This window comes from Spermophilus citellus (assembly GCF_964194105.1).
Source record: "Spermophilus citellus genome assembly, chromosome: 10".
Lineage (NCBI taxonomy): Eukaryota > Metazoa > Chordata > Mammalia > Rodentia > Sciuridae > Spermophilus > Spermophilus citellus.
The window spans coordinates 122259187-122284046 of NC_138197.1; the positions used below are offsets into that span (position 1 = coordinate 122259187).

Consider the following 24860-nt stretch of genomic DNA (forward strand, 5'->3'; position numbering starts at 1 on the left):
GCGGGTTGCCTTGAGGATCCTTCTTCCTGGAATGTCACTGGATTGCCTTCCCTCCTTCAAGTCTGTGCTCAGGTATCAGCTTCTTATTCAGGGTAGTAGTGCCCCTGCCTTGACCCCGCCACCCCACGCCTCTGTTGCTCCTTCTCTCACAGCACTTATCACCTCCTGCCATAAGCTTCCTTATTCTTTAGATCTATTGTTTCCTCCATTAGAAGATAAACTCCATAGGGGATTTTGTTTGCATCTGTTTTTGTTCCTCAGAATAATGCCTGGCAAACAGTAGCAAATTTTTGTTGAATTAATTCATTTTTCTGAGTTATTTTTTTAGTTGGTCAGCCCCTCCTCAGCATTAGGATTCTGTGACAATCTAGTTTCCTACCTTCATGAAGCCCCTCATCTAGTTAAGGAGTGGTAGCCAGGGTATGGAATTCAAGAAAAACAAGAAATGGTTAAATGTTTGTTGTGTTGTTATTCCGAGGGGGAATAGGCTGTGGAGTGTCCTGGATGGGCATTTTTAGTATCATTCTCATACACTGTCTCCTTTCCAACCCCACCTACTCCCTTCTTCCCTGGTCTGGGCTTACAAAATGCCACTTACCAAAAGCTCTGATCTGTTTCCTAAAAGTTGTAAATTATCGGCACCTAGGCTGGATTTAGCTTACATAAACATGTTTTGTTTGGCTTACTCATGTAGTGTTGATTATGTGGTTTTTGTTTTTGCTTTTTATTTTACGTATTGCTTCTTAGGATAATTTATTTATTTGCCAACATTTAGAATTCAGATATTTCGTATGAAAATGTGGATTTCAAGCTTTGTTGGAAAAAATGGCAGTTCTGATAGGGCCTGCACTCTCATGTCACAGCCAGCTGCTGGAATTGAGTAGCTGCAGCCCCCTTCATCCCAGCCACAGCTTCCTTTATTTTGACAGCCTCCCCTTTCACTTTCATCTTACCTGCCTTGCCCCTGTAGGGATTTGACTTTAAAGCTGCTTCTTTTACTAGAATGCTCTGAGTAAAATTTAAGCCACACTTTAGAAGTTGAAGTTAACTTTCATGTAGCTAAGGGGATTTTTCCCCCAATGCTGGGAATGGAACCCGGGGCCTCAAGTTTGCTAGGCAAAGTGCTTTATCACTGAGGCTCAACACAATCCCTTTGAGGGAACATTTAATGGCTTTTTTATTGTTAAATGACCTAGTACTGTTGCTGTTGACCAAAAATGGAAACAATTTGAAGAAAGAGTGAAAGACTTGAAATATATTTCAACTTTTACACATGTATTCATCTGCTCATACCTTTTTAGTTTGTCTTAATCCTTTTGTCTCTAGGCCCATAGCTGCTGTCAGTTCATCCAGTGGTTTAATATAATAATTTTAAAAATGCATGATGAAGTGTCCAAAGATAGGAGTTTAGATGCTTCCTGTCACCTGGTTGGGAGACATTAATAATCATAGAATTGGAATGCTAGGAGGATGGAGAGGGGAGTAAAGACAAGGTGGGAGAAATTATGATAAATATAAACTCAATAAAATGTCCACCATAATTGGTGTCCTTAAAGCATTAATTGTCTGTGTCCAAGACTCAGTCTTAGGATAAAATAAAAGTAACCCCAGGATTAGTAGAGAAACCTGCAAAGTTAAATTCCAGACTGCTATGGGAAGTTGTTAAGGTGCCAGTGTTCAACTGAAGTGTTCAACTGAAATAATCTATTTTATGAAACCACACATCATGGTTGTCACGGTGACCTTTGTATGTTTTTTCTTCCTTTTCTTGGTGTGGAAACTACCAGAGACTCTGGCTTGAAGGAGGAAGGGACAGGAGGATAGACAGAACCATCTGCCTTCAGCTACAAGACAGTGGTGTTTCCCTATAATAGAGTGGCTATGGCTTTGTTTATATTCTTCTATCAAGGGGGTACATTGTCTTTTTAAAGGAAAAAGTGAAACTTGGATCCCTGGAGTGACTTTGGAGGGCTTGGAATGTTTTACTGCATAGATAGAGGATGCGATTTTACTCTGTAAGAATGAATTTAAGCTCTGATACAATGTGTTTAAGCTGCAGTTACAAAGGATTTCAGAGCAAGCCATGAAGTCGTTTTAGCAGTTGGGAGACTTAAAGTCAGCTTATAGAAAACAGTCATCATTTCCACTAAACTAAGAAACCAACAAAAGAATCAGCATGTTCTCATCCAAGAATTCATATCTGACTGTGTGTTATGGTGCCCACAATACCACAGGGCTCACCAGTGCATCCCTCAGATAATCTAAGTTTTTCCTGATTCTTTGTGCTGATATCATATTTGAAACAGTAAATAGTCAACAAATTTGATTTTTCAAATCATACCTCCATTAAATTTTGAGAAGTCTTTTCTCAAGTGGCAAAAGAGCACGATCTCCATAGTTAATACATTTACCTTTCCTTGTACTTTATTCCAAGACCTGGTTTTCTTCATCTGCTTGGGATGATCTGTATATGTAATAAGTACATTTATTTATTTATAAGACAAGGAAGTTTTGTTTTATTTTTCTAATGTATTAGGTAGCAAGGGAGAAACCAGTGAAAACAGATGACTTCTTGTCATTTGCCTGAGGAAATAATGGATGGAGGTTGTATTTTCAGTGTACCATTTGGATATATCTCCATAGTTCTCGAAAATCTTGCTTGAGTTTTTGGGAAATAGCATTTTTGTTGATGGCTTTTAACTAGAGGCCTTTTCCTCTTTTATGGGCACCCGAAAAAAGAACTAGTAGCACACCATGAGGGTATACACAGACAATGTAGCCCAGTGGTTCCTAACCTCATTGTGTATCGGAATTACCTAGAAAACTTTGATATACACACATGCACACACAGATTAAGGTGAAGCTCAAACTTGTTCTTTGAAATTCCCAAGTGATTCTAATGTATATCTGGCAAAGCTAAGAATTAATAACTAGCCGAGGGGATTTCACGTTTCCCCAAAGCCCCAGCATTCCTAAAAGAGCCCTGGGGGTACCTTAAAAGGAAGCAAGCAGGTGGAGGACAAACTAGGGGCCCTAGGCCTCAATCTCCTCCGCTGCCCCATTCCCCCTTTTGCTTGAACAATTCTGTTTTTTTCTATATTAAATATTGAGGTTCTAAAAGGAACATGTTTTTTAACCACAACTCTAGACATATATGTCCTATGTAAGAACGGCAACACAGATTTTAACTCTGGTTTTCAAAAATGGTGAGCATTGAGTTTTCCAACAAAATTCGTGTATTATGTAGCATCTGAGGAATGTAGAAAAAGAAAGGAAATCCAAGGTAATAGATAACAAGTGTCCAGTGAGCTAGGCTTACTTCAAGTGAGGAAGGGAGGTGACTTGTCCAAGCAGAAATCTCAAACAGGGGCTTTATGCTGGCTACCACAGGATCCAGTTGATTGCAATGTCTTTGTTTTGGCCACATGATATCTTTTAAAATTTAGACAGGCACTGTTCTTGAGTTTACCCCAGTCTATGACATTCCACATGGTTTATACTTGACTTGCTCATTCGTTTGCTTATTATGAAGGCTCTGAAAACTTTGGTGTTTCTAGACTATAGAAAATAATTTGTTTATCAGTTTGCTACTTGCAGCGATATTTCATTTGATCAACTTTGGAGGTTGAGGTAGGAAGGATCACAAGTTCAAAACCAGCTTGATGGGGTTGGGATTGTGGCTTAGCGGTAGAGCACTCGCCTAGCATATGCAAGGCACTGGGTTCAATCCTCAGCACCACATTAAATAAACAAACAAGCAAATAAATAAATGGTATTTAAAAAAAAAAAAAAACAGCCTCAGCAATGTAGTGAGACCCTGTATCAAAATAAAAATTAGAAGGACTGAGGATGTAGCTCAGTGGTGAAGTACCCCTGGGTTCAGTCCCCGGTCAGAACAACAGCAATTGTCTGCACTTGGCTGTATTATAAGATCTTGTAACCTCTTGTCTGCTTCTCTAGAAAAATGTTTTAAGTTACAGATCTTTAGCACCCCTTGGAAGTCTATCTTTTATTTCCCCACCTCAGGAAAAAATAAAAAGAAAGAAGAAGTATGGCTTTTATTTAAGAGAATAATTTATTTGGTATTAAAATGTCATACAAAGTTTTTGCCAAGTATTCAATATAAGAACTGTATTAAATCTGTTTCTAGAAAGCCAAGATGGTACTCTTGGTTGGCTAGATTTTATTCTTTTTTTTTTTTTTTATCTAGGTCAGATCAAGTCTAATTAAAATTGTTCTTCTGCTTTATCTTTTATTATTTAAACACTCATTGCCCTCTGTGGTCTCACTAATGGACTAATTTCCTGAGATTATAAATTGGCATGCTTTCATTTCCAGATTGCAGCCTCTCTGTCATCATTTTTCCAGTTTTTTTTTTTGACGTTTGTTTTATGCTGTATCACAAATGGATTTCCTCATTTCACCTTCTATGAAGTACCCTTATAATTAATGAATAAACTGTGCATCCAAGGATATTTATCCAACGGCACCAATCAAATTTTATATTTTTCAAAAGCAACCATGCCTTTAAAATAAGAGTTGGCAAGTCAAGTTTGCTTGTTCTTTTTTTTTTTTTTTAAACAATGACTATAGCCCATTTCCCAAATTAGTTGAAGTCAGTTTTTTTTTTAAATTACTACAGCAATTCTGTACCATAAAGTTACTACCAAAATTATTGCCAATTTTTTTGGCTATTATACTCTTTCTTATTATAACTTAAAACTTGGACCAGAAAAGTATAGAAAGAGCATAGTTTTAAAACATACAGCATAACTTTTTTTTCTTTTTGTAGCATTAATCTTATCACTGGTCATTTAGAGGAACCAATGCCAAACCCCATAGATGAAATGACAGAAGAACAAAAAGAATATGAAGCCATGAAACTTGTCAACATGCTTGATAAACTTTCCAGGTATTGTATTCCCATCCATTTTTTGCTTGGTTTCTAAAAATGTTCTATTTCTTTGTCTCTCTCACTGAGAGTTACCATAGAACAGCAACTCTGGAAATCCATGCTGATTGAAACAGGGTGGCCCATGCAGCAGTAGTTCAGACACCTCTTGGCTACCATGGTTTTTCTACATGTGCCGCTTCTGGATGTGCATTTCTTAAAACATAAGCTAAGATAGTAACTATTAGATCACTGTAATATTTAACCAACTAACCTCCCTGTCTTCAAAAAGATGCTATGAGTTAGGTTCAATGATTTTGCTGCTTCTTGTATTTTTGTTTCAGCCTGTTTTTGTTTTTGTTCCAAATCATTATGCGCTTTTCTTTCCCTTTCATTTTTGATGTGCGAGTTTGCAATTCTGCTTTTTTGGGTTGCTGCTAAAACCAAGAATTCTGAAATGTAATGCATCCAATAGGAAAAAGTGAAAAGAAATAGCTCAAATGAAGGATTTTCTGAAAGCAGGCACTTGTATTAATTAGAGGTTCTAAAAACAATCTGCCCTTCCCCTCTTGCTTCATGTCTCCTTGCCTTCCAAAAAATAACCAGTTTTGAAAATAATTAAACCACATATATACTAATCAGCAATGAGTCATCTTGGAGGAGTTATTTGAAAAAAAAATCCTTTCATACTTGGCTGAATTGCTCTAATTTTCCAGTCATACATTGAGTCACTGTCTCCTTAAGCCATCTTGAGTGAGTGCTTCTGTGTGTTGGTGGCATCTGCCATTTTCAGGTGAATTTCTTCTGGTCATCTCCTCTTTCATAGTAGCTATGTGCAGGGGGCGGGGGGTATGAAAAAAAGAGCTAGTATCCCTCAATCAAGAGAAAAAGCAAGTTGAATGTGAAGCCAAACTGGGAAAAGGAAAGGTCTAACAAAGAAACAAACATAGGTGAAGGGTAGAGCAGGAGGCTTAGAGTAGAAATAGGCAAGAACAAGAGACTGATGTGGGAAGGATGACAAGTATGGGTATTTTGACACTGCACTCTGAGCTTTTAAATGATGCAATAATGTGGTAGAAGTTGTTTAGAAATAAGTAACTTCATTATCTACAAAGTGTAACTACAACTCAAGGACTGCCAGCTTACCGCTTTTAAATATCTATCCATTCCTAAGAAGGTTAAAGCTTACAGGTAACTGTGCTCACAACCTTCAAAAGACATTTTTAACTGTTTGCAATTATATTCTCATACCTTTGTATGGAATAGACATTTTCTTTTCCTGAAGGAATTAATAGTCACAGAGAAGATATTGATAGGGCAAACCTATTTAAGGCAGAATAAGAAGTTCTAAATGAATATATAAAAATAAGATACAGTAGCTGAGGATGTAGCTCAGGGGTAGAGCACATGCTTGGCATGTACAAGGCCCTGGGTTTAATCCCCAGCACCATTTTTTAAAAATTTATTTATACAAAAATAAGATATGAATGCGCTTGGCTGCTTCCAGAAGAGTCTGATGTAACTAATGAAACTTGGGTAGAAGTAGAAGTTAGGAGGAGACCCAACATAGCCCATGTAGTGGAAGCTAGAGGGGGAATTGTTAACAGAGACCTAAGTGGAGTATTATTAGTGTTTTAGGACAGTGAAGCACTTAAATATTTCATATTCTGACCAACAATATGAATTTTTAGAAGTTAGCATAGGTGCTCTTCAACTGGCCCATCTACCTTGAATGAATAAAATCCAAGCTAGGAAAAGTAGACGATGGGGAAAAAACTGCCTAGGATAATGCAATATAATCTGGGAACTTGGCTTATCAGTAGATACACTACCAATTTCATAAGGCATCCTAATTACAGGCACAGAAAACAAAGGTGCTAAGTCCTTCTTTTAATCTCAGTGGAATCACATATTCTAGAAGCTACCAATAAGTAAATACACCAACATTAAGTCTGAAGTACTCAACATCCATCTAATTTAAACTATGCCTTAAAGAAGATGCACACTCACCAGCAGGCACCCAGGGATGCCCAACTCAATTTGAAGGTGGTACTGATTTTTGCATGAAAAAGCAAAGCAAATATGTTTTGTGTAGGCTTTGATGGTACTATTTTTGCCATTAAAGTTGAAGCAAACAGCAACCTTGAATAGTCCTAAGTCATGTACACTTTTTGCATGATATGTGGTGGGTTTTTACATTGTCTGCCTTTGTGTGCTTTCTAACATTTGCTCCTTCTAATAATAGTGAATGACAAAACTGTATGAAGATAAGTAGTGGGCATTCCAAAGCAGGAATGCAAAGAATGTAACCATTCTTTATGCGTCTTACACGTTTGTTGTGCTGTATTCTTCATTAGTCTTAAGTTTCTTCTCTCTTTTCACCTTTTTTTTTTTTTTTAGGTTTAAAAAAAGTCATTAAGCCAAACTAGACTAAATTCAGTACAATTCAGGGAACATTTACTAAACAGATACTCTGCTACACTGTGCTAGGACCTAGCCAAGGGAGATGCAGAGGTAAATGGGACAGTCTCTGTCTTTAGAAAACTCACATCCTAACAGAGTGTGATCTATTCTAGAATACAAAGTAGAAGAAAATAATGACAAAATGAGGTCTGTGTTGAACTTAAGCACCCAGGAAAAGGAGCAGTTCATTCTGTTTGGATGATTTAGGTTGTGTTTCACAAGGAAGGTAGTAGCATTTGTGCTGATCATTGAAGTTTAAGAGAGATTTAATGGAAAAATGACTATTCATTGCAGGTAAAGAAAAATTTAATCTCATTAGTAAGATAAGTCTTTGGTATTTGTATTCTTTATCTTTCTTCCAAAGAGCTCAGGTTATTTTATCATGATTTGATTAATACAGAATATTATCAGATTTAACATTGGGGAAAGCAAGGACCAAAGAATTGACCAAAACATTTCCAAGCTATTGACTGATGATGATCCATTTCCTTTTGACGGTTTACAAAAACACTTTCACATACATCTTTCTAGCTTCATAATAAAGTGAGCCTAGGAACTTCATTTTCTAGAACTCAAGATCTTTGCTCTGTCCACTGTGTTACTGTGTCTGTCTGTTACAGGAAGTGTTTGCCAGAATACTTCCTAATCACTCTCTCAGCATTGTACTATTGGTTAGTTCCCTCAGCTGTCACTCTAGGAAGTTCTGCATTCAACCAAGCCTTTATTGTGCTAAAAGTGTACTTCACCTTTGTCTAATTAACTTCCTTTCTCAAAATGAAATCATTTTCTCCTGCACCTGAATTGAAAGGCATGTGAGTAAAGGATAGGGTTGGAGGTGACGTGGCCAAGGAATGGACACTACACACTTCCTTTTTTCCATCCATAGGAGAGCAGATGTGAAGGACCTGCACCAGGATGGTGGTTAGCAACAATGGCCCGTGCCAAAGCACTTACCAAAGTGATGACTAAGGTTGGTCATGCCAAGTACTGTTACTGAGCCTGGTGTAGGGTATAGATGTTATTCACTATTAAAAAGTGTAAAACCACCAATGTAAAGCTTAAAACTACATTTCAATTTTTCCCCCATGCTGGACTTAGCCACTGTCTCAAGGAGCTCACCACCTTAGCATCTTTATCTCAGCTAGACTTCCAAAGACAGTGGAGAGATTAGTGCTCATATATTTTCTTTCCATTGAATACCAAATGATTTAGTAGTATTTTAAGTGATTTTGTATTTCTTTAGTATAAGGATTATCTCTGTAACAGATGTTTATATAAACCCTTGTATAGGAATTGGCAGTATACCTGGAGGTCTTCAGAGTTGGAGAATCACCTGAACCCTATAATTCCCTTCATATCTAGCTATAATATAGTGCCTTGAACCTTTGGTTTCTCCAGTGCATGATGATGAAATGATGAAACAGGTGGTCCCCAAATATGAAGGTCAGGTTTCTTGCTCTATAAAATAGCCTACATGGTTTAAGACTTTGAAGCTCATTTTGTCAGTTCCATTTCTTATCCAGACTTGATAAAAGTCAAGGCAGAAAGAGAATTCTACAAAGCACTGTAGACCATGACTAGCCAGTTTAAATATTTAGTGCATAATTTCTTTACCATGGAATGATAATTAAAATGTTTATCAAACATAAGAATTAAAGCCTACAGGTAGCATATGCCTGTAATCCCAGCAGCTTGGGAGGCTGATGCAGGAGGATCACATGTTCAAGGCCAGCCTCAGCAACTTGGCAAGACCCTGTCTCAAATTAAAAAATAAAAAGAACTGGGGATGTAGCTCAATGGTAAAAGCCCTACTAGAGATGAGAATGTTGATTGTGTGAAAACAAGCCCAGTGTGCCTGAGAGCATTGCATCTGCTTGGATGCACCAGGCTCCTCACATGTGATGATGCCTGCTCCAGAAAAGGGCAGAGAACATCCATTAACATAAGTTTAAATTAACCAAGGGAATGATATTCCAAGTAACAGTTTTGTTTTTGAATTTTTAAATCCTTAATTGATGCCAGAATTGATTAATCCTCCACTCCACCCTCCCTCTATCACTGTTTAACAAGGTACATTGCCTGTTTGCTTTTATGTTCTACCATTAAAATCTGTTTTAAAATTTATATGTATATAAATAAATTATTGTCCTACCATTTCTTCTTTTTCCCATCAACTCACTTAGCCAAAAATTTGTAGTTTTTCAAAAAATTTTATTATTTTGCCAGCCATAATGATATTTGGATGTGGCTTTCTTAATAAATGCAAGTGCCAAATATTTAAAAATTCCTTTATTTCAAAGGTCATTTTTAAAACTACTAAGGCTGAGAGTAATTTAGGACTGAAATGTAACAGCTATGTAGTTTTTCCTTAAAAATATTTTATTCTTCTTAACTAAATATCAACAACTATGATTACATCTATCTTGTGATGAGTTAGTCAAGAAAATGTTTTTCAGATATATTTCAGAAACATGATCCAATTCTTAAAGCACTGTAAAAACTGTTGTAGGTATTAATGTATAAAGATCTAATTGGTTCCATCAGAATATCCTTCAGATCTGCACTCTCCAGTACGGTAACCATTAGCCTTACATGACTGTTGAGCACTTGAAATGTGGTTAGTCCAAATTGGGATGACCTCTAAATGTAAAATACTCACTGGGTTTCAAAGACTTAATAATTATAAAAAAAAACAAAGAATGTTAAACATCTTACTAATTGTTTAATATGGATTACCTGTCAAAATTATATTTTTGATCTACTGAGTTAAGTAAGATACATTAAACAGCAAATTTTAACTATTTTTTTCAATGTGGCTACTAGAATATCAATATTACATATATAGCTTACATTGTCTTGTATTTTATTTTTATTAGCATTGCTCTCCATCATTAAAATATACTGTAAGGTTGCTTGGAAATTCAATTACTGGGACTTGGATCCAGTTAAATTAATAATATACAGGGGCAAGGGAGGATTAATTTGAGAAACTCAGTAGTTCTATCATTAGGTTATAGAGGACCTTTCCAGTGGTATGATACCTGAGTAGGGGGCCATATTCCCTGTGGTATGAGGTAGCCTCCATATTCCCTCTAGGTAGTCAGTGTCTTTTAGATCTATAACAGGAATGACTACTTGGAGTTCTTGGTTAAAGCACTAGCTGAAATGGCTTTTGACCCTTAGAAACGGATAAAATAAGAATAATCTCCACTAGCTGTTTATAAGTTAAGGTTTTTTAACTTTTAAGCATTCCTAATTGGGAAGAGCATAAAAAGGACTTCTTTTTTTTTCCAACAGTGTCAGTTAGCATGCTGACTGCTTCATGTTTATTTTGTCAATTTGGACTATAGGGTAGAAAAGTTCTGAGTAGATCACCAAGAAATAATAAAGAACACCATCACCTAAGGATAAAACTGAATTTTATTCTTCTAGCACTGTTCCTAAAATCTTTCTCTGTATTTTCTTAACCATGCTGTTTAATATGAGGTGGGCAGCAAATTTTTAGAAGCTTTGCATGCAATCTTCTAACAGAAATGAGAGCAATAATAAAACACTAATATTTACATAGTGCTTAACTGTAAAAAGTGCTTCCATATATATTATCTCCATTGATCATTAAAATAGAGTATTTTATTAAGAGGTATTTTATTAAGAAGTAAATGTATCAAAGATTAAATAAATGAACCCAGATCAGGTATCTAGTTAAGGACACCTACCAGGACTTGGTTCTCGGTCTTCAGACTCCAGATATTATACTGTTTTGCAAACTTACCAACAGCTCTCAAAAGATTGTCAGTCTGATTATTTTTAAATAAAACTAATAAATTTTAAACAAATGTGGAGCACAAAAGACCAATAGTAAGCACAAATGTCTACCTTGGAAGAAAATTAAGATGTGGAAAACACAAGCATCATGCAAGCTGCTTTTCATCCCATAGCTGAGCTCTTATCAAAGATTAGATCACGTGCCCAAGAAATACTTTATATTATATGAGGGAAACCATAACATTTCTGATTCTGTTAATACAAGGTTTTGTTTTTTTTTATTATTTTAAAGAGAAAAACGAATAATGAGTATTCTAACATTCTTACATGTTATTACACTAATAAAACCTAACTTTTAGACATCCCAATTACCTTTACAAAGTCAGTTGACATGGTGATATGAGCAGTATACCATATTTAGTTGTCTTGGGAATAATATTTTACTTTCCCAGCAGTACCTAATCTCAAAGCATGGTGGTGAGAGATAAGGAGAGACACTCAGAATCATTTATGAAAGATGCAGCCTGAAGACCTCATATTTACCATACCCTCCTTCCTACTGTGTTAAAAACTTAGTAAAAGATCATAGAACTGGTCAGCACTCAGAAGCCACTAGATGAAAGAGGGTCAGGGTCCAAGCCCAAAGGATACTTTCACAGTATCCAATTGAGCATGATAACCAGTCTCAAAGGTTATATAATTCCTGTGAGAAAAAGGGGTTAAAAACACCTATACTAAGTCACAGCTTATTGAAAATCTATTGCACTGCAGTGGATCATAAGCAGTGTCCTAGACTTGGAATTATAACTAAGACTATAGAGCTGCTTTCTCCAGACCTCACATGCTCCATTCTAGCAGACATTCTTAGAAGAGCTCTGTGTTAATGAAAATGCTTATTTATATACTAGTTTTTCATCCCATCTTTCAAATGTGAAAAGGAATTAAATATGAAATGCGTAATTTAAAATGTCAGGGTCCTTTTTTCCAAGCCAACCTTACATTAAGAGCAGGAATCTCTGAGCCAAATAAATGGTTCCCAATTATCTTGTCTTGGGTTTTGTTATATATTGTTCAGAAGTCAACAAAACAAGTATGTAACAGAACCTGCCTAAATAGCAGCCACCCTCATTAAAAACGGAGAATTAATCAGGGGTGATTGAAGGAAGCAATGCCTCATAGATTCCCCCTACACACACTTTTCTTCTTTTCTAATCATAGAACAAAATATGTTACATAAAAGGATCGGAACGATTATTCAGTACTCAATTAGAGGGAGGTGAATAGGTCTCTAACATGCTGTTTTATCAAAAGAGCAGACTGGTGTTTGCATGACTGTTGTTTCATTACAGACCCTGTCATTAATTCCATGTGTCAATACTGCCCTGTAGTACACAGAGCAGACAAGAAAGAAGAGCCCTTGAAAACAAGGGAATGATTTTTGAGTCGTTATCAAGCTAAGTGGCAAGCGGGAAGCTGAAACTCGTATAGGTAAATTCGAAGGGACTCTTGGGAGATCTGCAAGTGGGAAACAAGAATGCATTTTACCAACTGCTTAATTATGTCCTGTTTTTCAGCAAGTACACTTGAATTGAATGCTTTGTTTGTATTGCACAAAAACGTGCCGTGGGCAAGAGTATTCTCTTGCTTCCAGGTCAAGTAAGGTGTTCTATACACACACACATCTGACCTATTCTGTAATGTGCAATTGGGTATGTTAGTATCTGAGCCCCAATTCTGCACTCTCATTTCTGGGGGAAAGAGTCACATAGGAACCAGAGCGCTAAAAAGTGGGACCTTCTCTAAGGTCCTGAGAAGTCATGTAAGCCCAGGCATTCCAGAGTGCCATACCTACAGGAAAATGGTGGCTCAGGAAACTGTTAACATATATCTGGGGAAAAAAACAGCTAGAGAATTTTAAGTATGTATAAATCCCATCATCTCCCACCCCTAGATCATTAAGACATTTTTTTTGGTTTCCATTAGCAGTTCCAAGGGTTAGGCTGGGGCAAAATAGGGTTTCCTTTTTTGGACGTGCTTTACCTGTGTCCTCATGCCTGGCCAAGCCCTTATAGATTATGGTTCCTTATCGTTTAGTAAGATCAAATTTCTAAATGATGTTTCGTTCCAGTTGAACATTCTTGGAGGCTTATCTCTTCCCTGGCCAGATGCCTGATCAGATGAGAAGCCCGCCATGATACTGTCACAGTGCCTAGAATGGGCTCTTTATCCAGTAGACATCACTGTACTTTTTGATGATAACGAGGGCAGTCTTAACTTATGTTAAGGCCTGTGTATAGCATTGAAGGTAAGTATGAAGGAGTTGTTGCTATGTGAATATCTTAATCCTGATACACATTTCAATATACAGTATCTCCGTTTTATAATGATAAAATGGAGATACTGTATATATATTTATACTGTGTGTATATATATAGATATATCTATATATATCTATATATACACCTGACACCTAGCCATCCTTTTTAGATAGGACTTTCAGGACCAGTAACTCTTCATGAAATGGCCTGTTTATTGAGGGCCATGATGGAATTTGGATCCTTCTGTGTAACACATGCCATTGCTTTGATTTGCCTATATAATCATTTTGACCATCTGCTGGTAGATTGCAGAAAGGGTTTGTGGTCTTGGTGTATGCCAGTGACAGGTAGGTAGGATGTTGTGTTTCATTCTTAGGTCTAGACTCTCTTGACTAGAAACAAAGGCTTAGAGTAATGACTTGGAGTGTCTTTAAATTTAGCAATTTTTCAAATAGATCAAAATTACTTAGTAACCTTATCTTAGACTCTTGAACTTAGTATATAATTTTGGGGATCATCTTGTCCAACCCCTCATTTTATAGATAGGGAGACTCAAGCCTGGAAAGGCAAATGACATGCCCAAGGACACGGAAAAAGTTAGTAAAAGATCTGAGACTAGAATCTAGAGATCTCTTGACCCATACACAAGAAGCCGAGTCTAACCCAGTTTATTGTTGGTAATTCTAGGCTGTATAGAAACGGGGTCTGACTTCTGGGCCATCAGAATGTCTGATGACCTTGACTCATCAAGGAAATAATTACAGTTAAAATAATATGAGAATGATTTCTGACAAATGGTTCTCTACTATTCTCCCTTATGTCATGACCCATGTACTGTAGTCTCTCAGTAAACATTTACTGAGCACCTACTATGTCCTGTTTTTATACTAGGTACTGGCAGATTACAGCCAGATAAGACATGGACTCTGCCCTCAAGTTACCCACAGTCTAGTGAGAACAAGAAATCCCTGGAAAGCATAATTCAGAATTTCCTATGGAATATGAACACCTCTCCAAACTCTGTTACTCTTGATGAAAGTGAATCTTTTACCTACAAATTTAGCTTACCTCTTGTTCATGGTTTAGTTATTAGGAGTCCTATAAGACACATGCCTTTTCTTTTTATGAAAATGCAAGATGATATCAAGTGCAACAAAAGTGTAGATCATAGACCTTATTGAAGCTCTACTCTCTGCAAGGCACTGTGCTAGACACGTAGGGATATGGGAAATGAATAATTAGAGCAAATATATTTTTAATATATTAGAACAGTATTGTTTCATAGCTTTCAAACTTTATAATGACAGTTATTTTTTAAAAATATTCTTAAATATTGGGGCTCTTGAAATAGAAGACAAAAATACCTTCATACTCAAATCCAGACTTGTCAGCCTAAGATTCAGGTCTCCATTCAGATCCTCTTTCATACCCCATATCTCTTGTGAGCTTTCTTTTTCCTTTTCCTCTGCTAAACCTGCCTGCTTGGCAATCCCTGCACACAACTAACTCTTGCTTCTGTGCCTCGCCTGACTAATCCTTCTGCTTTGGGGATGCTTTTCTTCCCATGAATCCATGTCCATCGCTGCCATTATAGCCTGACCCTGAGTCCACCTCCTGCAAGGAGCCTGTAGTCAGTGTCCCTGTCTCCTTCTATGTCCCTCAGACATGCATAGCCTATATGACTGGTGGAGGAACATTTCTGTGGTATGCATTAAAGCTTCCCATTCTCTGTCCACATCTTTCTGATTAGATACACCAGAAAATAAATGAAAAGCAGTCTAATATAAACATGTTTTTGCCAAGCCTTTTAGGAGCGATTCTATAACAAAGATTTCATTTGGGTGTTTGTGGGCTATAGTTATAGACTAGAAAGATCAGAAAATTAGGATGGGAGATTGAGAAACTTGGGTTCATGGAACAGTCTCATGTCTATAAATGATCATTTCCTACTCCTACTCAGGACAAAAAAAATTCCTTTAAGCAAAGTATAAATACAATGAGGGTGGATCCATGACTGTCACACTCAGGGAAAGCAGGGCTCTGCTTGTCAACCATCTCAAGCTTATTGATCTGCTGTTCTGTAATTCTTTGAATATTGTTTAATGTGTGTGTGTTTTATCTTCTGAACTGACTAAAAGCTTCTTGAGGACAGGGACCATGTCTTTTTTTTCTGGTTGTTTGTTTTTTGGGTTTTTTTGTTTGTTTGTTTTTCTGTTTTTGCTTTTGCATATTCTTCCCCAACTTATTCCTGACTGGCATAGGGAAAACCTGGAAGCATATAGGAACAGGAATGCAACTTGTGAGTTCCAACTACATCTAGCCATTACACTTCCATACTTGATATGTATAATAGTCTTTGCCCTCATGACAACTTAACGAGGTGGGTATTCCTATCCTAATTCTACAGATATGGAAATTGAAGTTCAGAAAGTTCAAGGTCTTATGGTTAGTGAGTGTTGGATCCAGAATTAGAACTCAGATCTGACTCCAAAACCTGTATGTATTTTTTATTACATCACAATCATGGTAAATGTTTGAGTCCTTTACAGTTCACAGAACTCCTTAATTTACATTATTATTGCTATTGTTACTGCCACTATTATTACTAATATTATAATTATTCCTTACATCATTACTAGGAAGTAGGTAGTGCTAGTATTATCATGACCCCCCATTTCACAGATGGGGAAACAGACCCAGAGACATGCCCGAGATCACACAGCTGGTAAGTGGAAGAATCAGGACTTCATACAGACCTCCTGACTCCACGACCTGTTGTTCTTTCCACAAGGTCAAGTTGCTGCTTTAACTCATTTGCATGAATACATGATGATGTAGCAGTGCTCACTGATGCCTTCCTGCAGAAAGGCCAGTACACCTGAGCCATGCAAAAGAGAAAAGAAAAATAACTCATACCTTCTGAGGAGCTTCCATTTCCATGGAGGGCTGATACAAAGCACCAAAAATATAAACACTTAAATAGTTCACAAGTGAGAACTAGAATACAGGGCACTTTGTTCTATGAATGAATTCCCATAACTTGGCAAAAAAGCTATGTGATATTTTTCCATCGTAAAGTAGGATTAGGAAATAGGGATGAAGCTTACAGACATGATTTGAAGTGTTCCCCCTGGGTTTAGATGAGAAAGTGCTAGACGCTTATACAAGTTGGTAGCTGTCCTCAGAATCTTCCTGTTATCAAAGAGGTGCAGTAGTATTCGTCCAAGGGATGATGATATGTCTACCCAGCATATCATCCTTGGTAGATGATATCCTGTCCTTGGTAGAATCCCTCTAGTCCCATCTGCCAGGCCTACTTCTATCTCTCCCTACCCTGCTGCCCCTACCCCCACCTCCCTGCCCTCAGTTCACCAAGCCCTATAGGCTTTTGAACTTCCTCATTCTTCAGTCTCCATTCCCGGCAAGTTGTCCCCCTTCTCCTTTTGCCTCAGTTGTTTGTATGTAGTGTACAGTACCACAGTTCTTCGGCACAGTCACTCAGAACTAGGAAGATATATACTGTAAATTATAACTATATAATTTTTGCATGCTAGAGACAAGTTTTAAAGTAAACAGATGGTTTCTAACTCTCCACCAGACATTTCTACCTGGTTGTCAAACGGGCAACTCAAGCTCTTTGCATACTGAAAGATAGCAGTGTCCCCCACCAAATCTGCTCTGTTTCCCTTCTTCTGCTCCAGTAGATAATATCACATCCACTTGGCCATCCACCCCACAGCTAAGGGACTCTACTCCTTGCCTTCACCAACCCTTTCCCCTCTGTGAGTCATTAGATCTCCCTCAGCAGTGTTGCCTTCTGTTCCCACAACCTCAGCCATACCCCAGCTCTGTCTCCTCTCCCACACAGCTGTTAGAGTAACCTCCTAAGGACTTGTCTCTCTGCCACCTCTTCCAGTGTGGTCTCCCACACTGCTGCCAGAGGAAGCAAAACTGATCGGATACTCTTTACAGTATGAAGTCTAAGCTCCTTACCTGGGCATTTAAGACATTTGACTATTGGGTGGCAGATGACCTTTGCATCTGCCCCTCCTGCTGCCCCTTCACTGAGCCCCTTCACTCTCCAAACACCAGGCCCTTTTCCAGCTTTGTTAGAGCACAATGATAGAAAAGATGAACTGGCACAATCAGAAGAGGTCTACAAAAGCACCACAAGGTGATGGGACCACATGTGGTGCTTTTGTAGACCTCTTGTAGGCTCCTGACATGGTCTCCTTGTCCTGAAACGTGTACCCTTTGCCTAGCACATGATCCCTTGGTGGCACCTTTCCCCACCTCCCCCAGGCATTTGGTTGGTGCTTCATCTCAGGAGCTGCCACAGTTCTTTGTTCATAATTCTCTCATAGCATCTCCCCCATTACGTTCCAAGTTATTTTCCATATATTTATTTTACTTGCTCATCAAAGGCAGCAGCTGTCCCCAGTCTTCCTTTTCTTCCCCAGTATGTGACATAGTTCCTGTCACATTGAACAGATGCTGAACAAATGCACTCAGGGTGTTCTCCGCCAGAGCAGTTAGGCACTTAGTCAGATGTGTTGTGCTGCAAAGAGCACTGGACTGGGATCCAGAAACCCATGTCACAGGTCCAACTCTGCCACTAGATAAGTGACCTTGGGTAAGTCACTCAGTCTCCTCTATTAAAGAAAGGGGTTGGACTAAATGATCTCTGCGGCCCCTTCCAACTTTAAGCTCTGTGATTTTCACTCCATTTCTTGGATCAGGAAACACCGCCTACTTTATAATATTCGGGAGCTTCACTGTAGCCAGCCAGCGGGCCACCACATTTCCCAAACAGATTTTTTCAGACTCTCAGAAATAGTCTTTCATGCAGGCCAGAGCTTCTCCAGGAGGCTGCTCTTGGCCTTACCGGCAATCACTGAGCTTTCTCACCTCTCCCCAGGTTTTGGGTGCCATCACTCAGTCGTGTGGCTACCCTTTCCCAGGAGGGAGCCCCTCTTTGTGCTGGCCTAAGGGAGGCAGGGGGAGAGGAAGTGTTTCCCTTCACTGCATGTCCCACCAGTATCACAGCTGCTGCCATCATGTTTTGGGGAAGCAATGCCCATTTCTGTGAGAAACAAGTTTTAAGCAGCTCATGGCCCTTTTAAGTATACTGCTGATCTTTTGAGGATGGGAGGAGGACTGGAGTTAGTAACTCCACAGGTACATTTGCCATAATCTCTGTGTAATAAATAAGAGTCTATGAAAAGATGAAATAAATCTTTCCTGATGCTTTTTGATTGGTTTAATCAATAATTAATCATCTTCAGATGAGGCTGTAACTTGTGGAGTAGATATAATTGGATTAGCTGAAAAGAGGCAATTGGGGAGCTTTGAAGAGATTAAAATAGCTGTCAGTCCCATAATTAAACTGCCACAAACAAAAGCAATGGTGTTTTAAACAAGAAGAAGGGAAAGAACAAGCAACAGACAGAAAAGGGAAGAAAATCAGGGAAGTCCAACTGATTTGAAATGAATCAACAAGTATTTATGTATCACTAAAGACTGAAGGCAAAATCTAATCTGACAGATTGATTCCATTGAATGAAATGCATACATACCAAATCAGCCATTTAATTATAGGCCTGGGGCAGGTGAAGTTTCACAGCTTTAGCTTCACTAAAACAAAACAAATCCACAAAAGGGGGAGGAAAAGTTACTTATTGAAAACAGAAGAGACCTGCTCCTTGTCCTGAGCCCATTTAGACCTTGACTTTTCATACTTTTAATTGGCTTAGTAGGTTTGGCCTGTGTGAATGAAGTCTTTTATCTCTTTTTCTTTCCATGCCCCTTTCATCTTTCCTATTACAAACACACAGAGAGAGCTTGAGAGAAAATACTTTGGTTTTTAAAGACTTTTCTTTTAAAAGAATGTGGATTTGGGTGGGGGGAGGGGTGTGTGTGTGATGCTGGTGAATACTTTTTTTCTCTCTTTTATCTCTTTTTCCAGAGAGGAGTTGCTTAAACCAATGGGACTAAAACCTGATGGGACAATAACGCCTTTGGAGGAAGCACTCAACCAGTACTCTGTCCTGGAAGAGACCAGCTCCGACACAGACTGAAAGCATCACCTGCTCAGCTCCCAGTATTGCTTTTATCAGCATCTTTTCTCTGTAGCTCCAGGGGAATCTTTTCTCTAAAACATTTATGCCCTTGCTTTGGCTAGAAACACATTAACTGGTTTACTCATTGAGAATCCAGCATATTTAAGAGGTGATCCTGTGTTTTTTGCGATATCGAGGCATTCATACAGAGCTGCAGTGAGGCAGAGTCACAGGGACTAGAAGCAGAAAACAGTAATTCCATTTCATCAGATGGAACGAAGAACTTCATTCTGTAAAGCAGCCCTGGCCGAATCTGGCCATTCTGTTTGCCAAGATTCTTGACTGAAGATTTAGCCAGGTCTTTCCTCTCACTTGGGTGAGCGGCCCCTTCTGAGTCCCTGGAGCAGCCAGAGGCACATGAGAGCAGAATGAGCTAGTAAATAAGGACTGAGGCAAGTGACTCCTTAGGTCAGTACTGACTAAATGGAAGCCAAGCAGCTGCTCTGTAAACCTAGCCCCACTCTTCAATTTTATATACATGTAGAAGCACACACACAAACACACACACACACACACACACACACACACACACACACACAGGCCCCAGACTTACAAACTGACTACACTAGAAGTTTGTATGTCTTAGCTAAAATTTCAGAATACATTTCTCCCTGACAGGAGTTATGAATGATGGTTTAGTTCCCAGGCAGCTACAGATGCCTATTTATTCTCTAATGTACCTGAACACTAGTACTGCAGAACTGAACCAGGGTATGTACTGTGGCGGGGGAAGCGTGCATTCTGAGGTCTGACTCGGAATGCCAGGAACATACACACCCTCCATCCCAATGAGAGAGTGAGGACTCCCTGAGTAATGGGAACTATTTTGTGGCCTCTTCTAGTAGAAGAGTCAAAGGCACCCATTTGTACATAAAGGTCATTCATACATCATGTTTTAAATTGGGGTCAGTGTATATGCTTGTGTGTGTGTATTCTATCTTTCTACCATATGTGATTGGCTTAATGGTAACTTTATTTATTTAAAAAAAAAAGGAAAGAAACACAAATAGTTACCATTAAACTGATTAAGGCTGTTTATTTTTACTGTTAGAATTGGTCATATGAAGATGTAGAGACGCCGTCATGCTGTAGACAGTGGGCCTAGCTAATCAGTGGCTAAAGTTGGAAAGGGGTTGGTTTCCTTTGATATGTATGTATGTATGTGTGTGGATGCACATGCATATATACATATGTATACACACACATAGATAATGTGCTTAACCACTGCCTTTTAAAACTTTAAATTAAATAAAACATTGGGGTTGATTGAATTTAGCCATCTGTGTGTGTTTCTTTATGGCTACATGGGCTAAGCAACACTATTTCATAGTTAATCCTTTTTAAAAATGCTTTTCCAACCATTATCTTAACTTCTCATCATAATAGTCTTTGTAAGGACAGGTAAAGTATTTGGGGTATTAGCGAAAATGTCATTTATCCAGAAGTTAACTTCTCTGGCAAAAAAAAAAAAGTCAGGAATTGAGTCTTAAAAGGCCTTGGAGCTGCCAGACAGATGTCACAGATTTCTTGCAACTACTCCTAGAGGAGATCCTCAAGATTTCACTCTTAGCCTTTTTACTAAAATTTGCATATATCTCTTAACATATTGAGATATCTGCCCCTACACACACTCAAAAAAAAAAGAGGCAAACAAAGAGGCTGCTAGACTGAAGTCAGGCAGACTGAAAGCAGAAAAGACCACCAAAAACACTGTGTTAAGATGGGAAGAAACTAGTCAAGGTGAAGCAAATCAAGACTCTCGATTTGCCATGGGATATTGACCCAGCAAATAAGTGTTTAATAGTATGGCCCATAAACTCATTCTCTGCCCATGAGTTTCTTTAAAGGAATAAATTAGCCAAAATATTTTATAAAAGACCAAGAAAAATAAAGACATTAAGGAATTTCATCCAAAATAGTTGAGGGAGAGATTATGAATGACCTACATTTTAACAACAATAAATAAAATAAAACTTGACAATTCTTAATTTTAGATTAGTGAAAAGGAGTTTTTAAAAACTTGATATTTTTGTTATTCTACAAATGTATTTTTTATAATTTCTAAAATCACTTTGGGATGAGTGTCAGCCTGGGGAAGGGTCATCCATCTTGACAGCTCTGCAGAGTGAGCAAGTGAACAGTCTGTTAAGAATCTGTGATTTCCTTTCAGTTTGCATTTCTCATTGCTGGGTGTTAAACTTGGATTTTAAAGAGGGAGAATTTTCAGGGGAGAGGATGGGAGTGACCTCACCTTGCACACGGAAAAGAGCTGACACCAGTGGGTGCTGATGGCACGTGAGCTCTCCTGCAGCCTTGCTGTGGCATCCCTAGAGCCTCACAGCAAGCAAGAGTCCAACTGTGGCCACCTGACCCCCAGCACCCTCCTTCCCCAGCCCCACTGCACCTGGAGTACACCATGCCTCCCCAGGCTTTGAAGGTGGGGAACAGAGTGGGATGGAGAAGGTGTCTCAGGCCATTTTAAGCAATAGCTGTCTCAGCAGAACTTGAAACATTTTTAAAAATGTTTTAAGCAGGGAGGGGCCTTGGAATGGAAATGTGAGTGGGAAGCTTGCTCAGTTAGGTGAGTACTTGATTTCAAATGAAGACCTGGAAAACTTTAGGGTAAGACAGAGGCCAGGGATGCAGGCCCCTCTGCCCACACCCCTCCTGACCTCCGAAGTGGGGTGCTAGAGTATGTTGTGAATAAAGCATTTGAGCTGCTGCTTTGGAAGAACAATTGCCAAATTATTGCAGCCCTTTTGCATGTGTGGTGATCCTGGGTGGTGGGCAGGGCAGATGTTACCCCTTCTTTGGGAATGAGGACATAGGCTTTGCGAGGGACTGAACACCAAGTAGCAGGTCAGTCTTGCCACCTCCCAGACAGGTGTCACTTGCATTCACTTCCTTTTTTTCCCTGATCGTAAAAATGATGTCTGTTTTTTGTAGAAAGCTTGGAAAATGCAGAAAGCAATAAAATTAATTGTACCCAAAATCCCACCACCCAGAGAGAATCACTCTTAACATTTCAGTGTATTTCCTTCCTGTATTTTTTCTATGCATATATAATTTATTTTACTACAAGATTGGGATCATGCTGTACTTACAGATTTGTATCCTGCTTTCTTTAACATATTGTGAGCATTTTCCCATGTCAATAAATATTCTTCAAAAGTTAATGGCTATACGATATTCCATCATATGAACTGTGGCAAAGTGATTGCCTACCCAGTAGTTTTCCTAAAAAAACATCAAGGCCTAGAGCCCCTGCCCCCAGCCACCAAAAATAAGTTATCTGCTATTTTCCCACGAGGCAGCGTGAGCCTCGGCAGCACTGCAGAGTCACAGGATCCGGGGATGGCTGGGAGAAGCAGATGATCCACCCCATACCCCCGGTCCTGCAGAAGCCTCAGCAGCACACATGACTGATTATCAAGGTAGCTCCACAGCTTTCAAGAAGAGCCATTTTAAAGGTAGCAAGAGAGCCGGACAACTTAGAAATGTCTGCGTGTTCTAAAAAAAAAAAAGATCTTGTCCAATTGTTGACATTATAGTTCTTGGAGAAACTTAATTCCAGAAGCAGAGTGAGCAACCAAGGTTCAGGAGCCATGTGTTTTTCTTACTCAATATGGTCCCTGTCACCATATTGAGTACGACAAGCACAGTGTGGAAAAGGAACAAATCATGAGAGGTGGGGAGAGACTTATAACAACTGAAAAGCCTCTGGAGGAAAGGCAGAGGTTTCTAGAGAGCACACTGGAGGGGACAGTACACCACGCCAAGCCCTGCTCCATGAGCCATCAGAGCAGCCCTGGCAGCCGAGGAGTCAGGAGATAGGCAGACGGCACCCACGTCACAGGGCACGTGCCAAACACACTCCCCTCTACATCTGTGGTGGTGATGTGGCATCCTCAGGAGAACTGAAACACGCCAGTCACTGTGTTCTGTGGTCTAGGTCTCTGACCACCCTCTGCCTAAGAAAAGAACAAAAATATTCTCTGAGACTTCTAGAGTCCAATTTGCGTGTTAATGTGACACAGTGACCATCCTAAGCAGTAGTCTCTAGGTGTATCCACATCTCAAAGACCTCTACCTTTTCTTTTTTTTTTTTTATTGGTTGTTCACAACATTACAAAGCTCTTGACATATCATATTTCATACATTAGATTGAAGTGGGTTATGAACCCCCAATTTTACCCCAAATGCAGATTGCAGAATCACATCGGTTACACATCCACAATTTTACATAATGCCCTATTAGTAATTGTTGTATTCTGCTACCTTTCCTATCCCCTACTATCCCCCCTCCCCTCCCCTCCCATCTTCTCTCTCTACCCCATCTACTGTAATTCATTTCTCTCCTTGTTTATTTTCCCATTCCCCTCACAACCTCTTATATGTAATTTTGTATAGCAATGAGGGTCTCCCTTCATTTCCATGCAATTTCCCTTTTCTCTCTCTTTCCCTCCCATCTCATGTCTCTGTTTCATGTTACTCTTTTCTTCCTACTCTTCCTCCCTGCTCTGTTCATAGTTGCTCTCATTATATCAAAGAAGACATTTGGTATTTGTTTTTTAGGGATTGGCTAGCTTCACTAAGCATAATCTGCTCTAGTGCCATCCATTTCCCTGCAAATTCTATGATTTTATCATTTCTTATTGCTGCATAGTACTCCATTGTGTATAGATGCCACATTTTTTAATCCATTCATCTTTTATTGAAGGGCATCTGGGTTGGTTCCACAGCCTAGCTATTGTGAATTGTGCTGCTATGAACATCGATGTGGCAGTATCCCTGTAGCATGCTCTTTTAAGGTCTTCAGGGAAGGGCAACAGCTGGGTCAAATGGTGGTTCCATTCCCATCTTTCCCAGGAATCTCCAAACTGCTTTCCAAATTGGCAGCACCAGTTTGCAGTCCCACCAGCAGTGTACAAGTGTACCCTTTTCTCCACATCCTCGCCAGCACTTGTTGTTGTTTGACTTCATAGTGGCTGCCAATCTTACTGGGGTGAGGTGGTATCTTAGGGTGGTTTTGATTTGCATTTCTCTGACTGCTAGAGATGGTGAGCATTTTTTCATGTACTTGTTGATTGATTGTATATCCTCCTCTGAGAAGTGTCTGTTCAGGTCCTTGGCCCATTTGTTGATTGGGTTATTTGTTATCTTATTGTCTAATTTTTTTTTTTTTTTAGGAAGACAGTAAATATTTATTTTTTTTTTTACATTTTTTTTATTGGTTGTTCACAACATTACAAAGCTCTTGACATATTATATTTCATACATTAGATTGACATGGGTTATGAACTC

The 24860-nt window shown here is 38.9% G+C and overlaps 1 protein-coding gene across 8 annotated transcripts in view; it reads left to right on the forward strand.

Annotated features, from left to right (window-relative positions):
• The window catches only part of RIC8B (RIC8 guanine nucleotide exchange factor B), a 107981-nt gene extending 87424 nt beyond the window's left edge, over positions 1-20557 (forward strand). For 2 of the 8 annotated variants that reach the window (XR_014023961.1, XR_014023963.1), the window contains 5 exons: positions 4793-4912; positions 8241-8324; positions 12469-12607; positions 13248-13424; positions 19403-20557. Coding sequence is in view for 4 of the 8 variants with exons in the window: in XM_081309321.1 (XP_081165447.1) it covers positions 4793-4912; positions 19403-19514 (232 nt within the window). In the remaining 4 variants the exon portion in view is untranslated. The remainder of the gene's footprint in view (positions 1-4792; positions 4913-8240; positions 8325-12468; positions 12608-13247; positions 13425-19402) is intronic. The other 6 variants (XM_081309321.1, XM_081309322.1, XM_081309323.1 and 3 more) reach the window with 4 other exon arrangements.
• Positions 20558-24860: the final 4303 nt, after the last annotated feature.